Genomic DNA, 6,712 nt, shown 5'->3' with positions numbered 1-6,712 from the left:
GAGCCTGGAGGGTTACAGTCCATGGGGTCGCAAAAGATCTCAGACACAACTGAAGTGACTTGGCACAGAACGGCACAGCACGGCATTCCAAAAGCTTTGACTTGAAGACAACCCAAATGCCAAATCATAAAGAATCTGTTGATTAAAATCTGTAGTAATATTTGATTAAAATTTGCAGTAATATTGAGACAAACCTGGAACCCTTTGCTGCAGTGCTTGCCCCTGGACACACCTCTCCTCCAGCAACAAAATACAAAGAAACTGTATGGAACTAAAAATAACCCCATGCATGTGTAGTTGGGGCAAATTCTGGACCAAAAGAGATCAAAACCCCCAATGCCACTTTTGAGGAGCCTGGAGCAAAAGCAGGATACTGCACATGCCCCCTGCACACAGCACTACCTAAGGGGTGGGCAAACCACCTTAGCCACCCCTCCAGCCCAATCCTGGACACAGCCCTACCCTCACCCCATATAAGGAACAAGCTTGTCCCCCAACCCACGCCAGGGAGCAAGCAAGGGAACCTGTTGTTTGTTCTCACCCTGCTCTCTCCCACTGCAGCAGGGACCTCGATAAAGCCTCGCCTGAATAGCTTGTCTGGCCTCTGATCAATTTCTATTGATTAAGAAGGCCAAGAACCCTAGTCCATAATGATATGAAAATATGTCCTCACATGCTGTTAAGTAAAGAGAGATGATAAAATAGTGTGTGTTTCAGAATCCCATTTTGGTAAATATGTTAGCAACGAGGAAAGTCAAGGACATTAAATAGAAAAGAAAATCAATGGAGGAGTAATCTCTTTATTTTCTATATTGCCTTAATACTTTACAAAATGCCTGCATTACATTTATAGTCCAACGGTATAATAAGGGTATTCTCACTGGTCAGAAAGTAAAGGTATAAATCCCTCACATCTACATGTGGATCCTGGAGCAAAGCTAACAACCGAGCCCAAAGTTGGAGGAATGAATCCCCATTGGCAAAGCCTCTGTTTCCAAAACTCCTCTGACTCAACATATTAAATTCTTCATTTTTTTAGGTGATGTGAAAAGTACATTTTTCTTTCGGAGTATGTTGCCAAAAGACCAAGGTTTCTCTAAATGTTACACCTACACCACACACACACCTCTCATGTGTACATCACATCACACTTACACACACACACCCCCCAAAGACTCCCTCTTCCCAGGGCCTAAAGGCAGGTCAGACCCACACAACTCCCAGGTCAACAAATGCCCAAGCTGAGCACTCTTCTGAAGCCCCGCAGAAATCTCCCCATGAAGACTTACTAGGATTTTGGACTAAGCAATGTCCATGTCACTAGCTAGTCATTTCTAAATGCAGATCTCAAACCCACCAAAATACTCCTTAATCCTCCTTATCGTATCCTTATCTGCAGAGACCTCAGCCCAGAGAGCTGGAAGTTGGGAGACCCAGAGAGCAAGTCCTCTGCAATGAGCTGTAGCTGAACAATCAGGATCCCCATCATAGCGTCACCCTACGAGATTCTCTGCAAATGTTGCTTCCACTCTCCAGCCTCAGTTTCTCCATCTGTGAAACAGGGTTATTAACCCTTGTCCAAAAGCCTTATGGAGAGGATGGAATGAAACAAGGCAAAGCCCAGATGCACTTGTGAGGTCTTGTGGGCATCTTTTCCACCTATGGGGAAGAGTTGGTCTCTGGCCTGGTAGACAGCACACACCATAGCTAGACATGCCCATCTCTGCCTGCTATGGCAGGACATGCCTACCTGCTCCCTGGCACCCCCATCCCAACCCAAACTGCAGCTGATGTCTCCTTAAGCAACTCCCCTGAGTGCCTTCCAATGGTCCTGAACTCTGGCTGGAGACCAGGGGGATGACCAGGGGGCCCCTTCACAGGCTCTGCTCAGGTTTCTGCCAATGGAGATTGGAGAGAAAGCAGTATGTTTGCAGCTCAGATGGACATAATTAAAGTGCGAGGGCTGCTGTCACCTCCTGTCTCCCACATGAATACTTTGAGCCACATCCAACCTTCCAGTGTGCTGTCCAGGTTTGGAACTCAGGTACCATAGGTCTCTCTGGCCACAGCAGCCTCTAAGCAGACCCAATCTTTTTTGTTTTTTAATCAGAGTATAGTTGCTTTTGAATGTTGTGTTAGTTCAAAGTTTCAACGTTAGTTTCACTTTGTGGCTGTACCATAAAGTGAATCAGTCATAGGTATAGGTATACATATATCCCCTCCTCCTTGAATCTCCTTTCTATCCCCTTCCCATCCCACCCCTTTTGATCATCACAGAGCACCAAGCTGAGTTCCCTGTGCTATACAGCAGCTTCCCTCTAGCTATCTGTTTTACACACAGCAGTGTATATATGTCAATTCCAATCTCCCAGTTAATCCCCCCTCCCCGTCCCCCACTGTCTCCACATGTCAAGCAGACCCAGTCTTGGCTCTGGCCCACATGAGAGAGGCCCCCTTTTAGGATAAAGGCCAAACCCTCTGCAACACAGCAACCAGTCATTCAACTCTACATAGCCAGTGGGGAGAGACCGCCAAGTTCAAATCCTGCCCCTGCCACTTTCCAGCTGAGTGACTCTGAACAAATCACTCAACCACCCCAGGCCTCCATTTCCCCATTCTGTACCATGGAGCTGATGAGGGGAGAGGGAAGGGGATGGACACTACTCCTAGAGCTGTATGACAATTAAATGGCTTAGTGAACCTGAAGCACTTAGAACAGTGCCCCTTCCCTGAAGTTTCCTTGGCCTCTGTATCAGGCGTCCTAAGAGAAGAGTTTAGAGGAAGAGGGACTGGATTAAGAAACTCACTTCTGGAAACTCTGCTTTCACAAAGAAGGCAGAAGAGAAGTAAAGGTGGTCGCAGTGCAGGGACCCTCTTGGAAAAATCGAGCTAAATGAAGAGTTTTAGCCATCACCCTTCTTTGCTTTCATTATTCGTGAAGAAAAATCCTTAAGAGTTCCCAAGCCCGAGCGTGGGAACTGAGAGGCAAGAGTAAGGCTAACTCGGTCAGTTCCTCCCTCGGAATGGTCCCCATCTTAAAAAGGCAGGCTTTCGCCATTGTGCCCAGGACCGGGGCTGTTCCAATTTAGGCACGGTCGGATATCTCTCCGTGGATTTCCCGGGGCCTTCCCAGAGCTTATTCCCAGGCCCTTCCCTCGCTCCAGACCAGGGTGAGAGGGTGAGTGGGTGTGGGGTGTGTGTGTGTGTGTGGTATGTGGATGTGTCTGTGTGTTGAGCGTGCGAGGGAGGGGGGTGGGGTGCCAGCAGATTCTGTACTGAAAAATGGTGCCCTTCCTTCCTTCCTCCCGAAGGCTACGCTCCCGCCTGTCCTCGCTACAAACAGGCCAGGCCGGGCTGGGGCGCCGCTCCCGGCCTTAGCCCGGCCAGTACCCTCTGCGGCAGACGACGGTGAGCGATTCCAGCTCCAGCGCGCCGGCTGCCCCGCGGCCGGCGCGCCCTCCCGGTGCAGCAGGCGGGCGCTGTGACGTTCCCGGATAAATGCCGTGTAACTGTGTAGGCGAATGCGAGCTAAAAATAAGAACGGAAAATCTATCATTAAGGTATCATTGCGCCAGCGCAGCTATTTGAAGGCTCCCATGGTCCCTGGCGCCTGCGTTTGAAGCCCGCCTTCAGGCTTTGGAGGGTATTTGCAGAAAACTGCCAGCAGCGGCTCGCTAGCCAGACCTCGGGGCGCAGGGGTGGCGCCGGTAATTATGGCAACACTCAAATTAAATGCTCACGTCCCCCCTCCATATCTCCGCCTGTATTGTCCTCAGGTCGCTGGGGAAGCCACCAGAAGTAGGGTTGGATGCTGAAATGATGTGACCTGGTCGGTTACGCAAATATTAGAACTGAAAGCTCTTTCAGATTCATTTCGCCATCCACCTTCCTCCATCAACCTCGGAAAAGAAAAATAAAGTACCAGGAGGAAGCCTCTGGAGGAGAAAATGACAAATGGTACTTAACCCCAGGTCTACAGTGCGCTGCGGCGGGGCGCAAAGACGCCCGCTCCCAGGATGGCGAGCCTCTGGTGTTCCTTGGGTTAAACGAAAATTGATCTGATTTGTTAACACCCAAAGAGGAGAAGGGGAGATCGGGGGAGGGAGGACAGGATTTGTGTTTGTGCGTGTGCGCGTGTGTCCGGGGAGAAGGAGGAGGTGCCAAGGTGCAGCCTGCGCGCGGCTCTGCGCCTCGGCGGGCTGCGTGCGTGTGTCCCTGTCCGCGCTGCTGAAACGGGCTCTTCGAGGGATCAGCGTCACATGACTCCGCCTGCCCCTCGCCAGCGCGCAGCTCGCCAGTTCCTCCGTTTGCCCGGCGCCTGGGGAGGGTCGGGAGGCATCTCCAGGGCCCGGGGGCTCTGCGGAGTTGAGAAAAGGTTCTGGAGGGGAATGGTACATCTGGATTCCAGCAGCCGCGGCTCGGCGCCAGATCCTGGACTGTAGAGATTTGGTGGGGGGAGGGGAGGGGAGAGCGCGAAGGAGCGAGCGCCAGAGAGAGGCAGCGCGCAGCGCTCACGGACCGCGGCTGCCGGGTTCCGCGCGGAGAAGATGTAAGCGCGTGGAGTCGAGCTGGCCTCCGAGCACCATGCAGAAGGGGATCCGGCTGAACGATGGCCACGTCGCGTCCCTGGGGCTGCTGGCGCGCAAGGACGGAACGCGCAAAGGCTACCTGAGCAAGCGGAGTTCGGACAACACAAAATGGCAAACCAAGTGGTTCGCGCTGCTGCAGAACCTGCTCTTCTACTTCGAGAGCGACTCGAGCTCGCGGCCCTCGGGGCTCTACCTGCTGGAGGGCTGCGTCTGCGACCGCGCGCCCTCCCCCAAGCCTACGCTCTCGGCCAAGGAGCCGCTGGAGAAACAGGTGAGGCCAGCGCCGGGGCCGCGGCCCTTGGGGCTCCGGGCCTTTCCCCGGCCGAAGGCGCCCGAACTTTAGTCCCTCTACTTTCGGCGCCCTCGGAGAGATGGGAGGGTTGGCCTAAGCGGGCTGTAACCCGCGGTGGCCAGAGGGGCCCGGGACTGCAGGCAGGGAGCGGGTTTGGGCTGCGGCTGTCCTGCACCCGGCGAGCTCGGCAGGAGGCGGGCACAGAGCGGGCGAGACGCGGAGATGCGGAGGGAGACGCGGTTTGGAGAGAGATGGGGTGCCTCAGGACAGACAGAAACAATGAATGTAGAAGCACATCCAGCCAAAAATGGTGTGCCCACCACCCCGGAGAGCCCCGGACCAGGTAGCTGAATTTCCCCGCGCTTAGGCACGGAAAGGGTGAGACCGAGGCGTCCGAGCGCCGCGGCCCCTACCTCACCGCGGCGGGAGCGAAGACGAGCCAAGTTAGGGACTGCGCGCCGGGGTCGATTCCGCGCCATCGACCGGTGGTGAACTCCCAGCCGTCTCCACGCCCAAGCAACAAACCAAAGGGTTCCAAGGACCCTTCTGACGCGCTGGGGCCGGATCTGGGGCCGGGGCCGCTGCGGAGGCCGCGGGACAAGTGGGCGCATCTCTCACCCCCGCCCCCTGCGCCTCCGCCGCCGCCGCCGCAGTCGCGCCTCTAGCGCTGCCCCGGGGTTTCCGGAGTTGCGAGGCTGAAAGCCCAGGCCTGGGTGGACCAGGGATCGGGGAGCCGTGGAGGTGAGCCTTTGGCGTGGGGGGATGGAGTAGGACCTGCGGCCACCAAGTGAGAGCCGCAGACAGCCAGAGAGCGATTTTTATGCTTGCTGCGCTCTCCAAAGGCATCCATCCCGATGCCTCTGGGAAGGTAAAGTCAAAGATAACGGATGCTAAAATGTCACCGCTGCGAGGGACCTGCGATCCAGCGGGACCTAACCAGCTGGTTACTGCCTGGATGGAGACCGGAGGCCAAAAGAGAGAAATTTGCTTGCCCAGTGTCATCTCAGGAGTTAAGGCCACCTTAAGGTTCTGAGAAGAGAACTAAGGGCTCGAAAGCCATTACTGCAAGCAGACTGGCAGTGATTGAATTGAATTAAATAAAAGCATCCTTGAAGTTGCCCTCCTGATGGTCCAAGATAGAGATCTGAGCTCAAACCCTGCAGCATGTCTCTTCCTCTCCTGCCCACAGCCCATAGGTGTTGGGAGATGAATTGGGAGGCTGGGAAAGGTGGACAGGAATATTTGAGGATGGATCTCTGAGAATGATGTGCCACCTGGTAGGTAGAGGCCCTCAGATGGCAAAGTGATGCAAAGAATGGGCAGCTCCTTAAGCTCAAGGCAAAAATGGGGCCTGGAAGACTCCCCTGGGAGAGGCAAACTCAGCCTGGGCCAGAGATGCTCTCTCAGCCCTTGACAACCTGCTCTTTGCTGGCCTTCCAGAATAGTACCAACACTTGCCGGCCAAAGTCCACCCATGGCCTAGAGCCCCAGCTGGCGCCCATCCTCAACCTCTTATACCAGAGCACAAAGCTGAGCTCCCAGGCAGGCAGCGAAAAAGGGCTGGATGAAACTGAGCTGCTATTGGGCTCACAGTGTCTGTTCTCAGCCCCCTGGACCAGAAACAGGCCTGAGATGATTCACAGCTCTGCAACTTCCTGTGTGACCTGTTAACACACTAAACTTCTCTGAGCCTCTCTTTTGTAATCTACAAAGTGGAGGTAATAACACCTATCTTTCTGGGGTTTTGAGAACACGTATAATGTGTATGCAAGGATGCTCACGGTCCATTTTAGTTTGATGTTTTAGTTTGAATCTGAATGATACCCAACCT

General features: G+C 54.1%; 1 protein-coding gene across 2 annotated transcripts in view; it reads left to right on the top strand.

Annotated features, from left to right (window-relative positions):
• The first annotated feature begins 4,459 nt into the window (after positions 1-4,459).
• RASGRF1 (Ras protein specific guanine nucleotide releasing factor 1) overlaps positions 4,460-6,712 on the top strand; it is a 101,126-nt gene continuing 98,873 nt past the window's right edge. For both annotated transcript variants that reach the window (XM_005889762.2, XM_070358415.1), the window contains exon 1: positions 4,460-4,860. In XM_005889762.2, the coding sequence (XP_005889824.1) occupies positions 4,585-4,860 (276 nt within the window). In that variant the 5' untranslated portion in view covers positions 4,460-4,584. The remainder of the gene's footprint in view (positions 4,861-6,712) is intronic.

The sequence above is a fragment of the Bos mutus genome, chromosome 21 (genome assembly GCF_027580195.1).
Source record: "Bos mutus isolate GX-2022 chromosome 21, NWIPB_WYAK_1.1, whole genome shotgun sequence".
Taxonomy (NCBI): domain Eukaryota; kingdom Metazoa; phylum Chordata; class Mammalia; order Artiodactyla; family Bovidae; genus Bos; species Bos mutus.
Note: the sequence above shows the minus strand (reverse complement) of the source record. Positions and strands in the feature narration are given on the sequence as shown.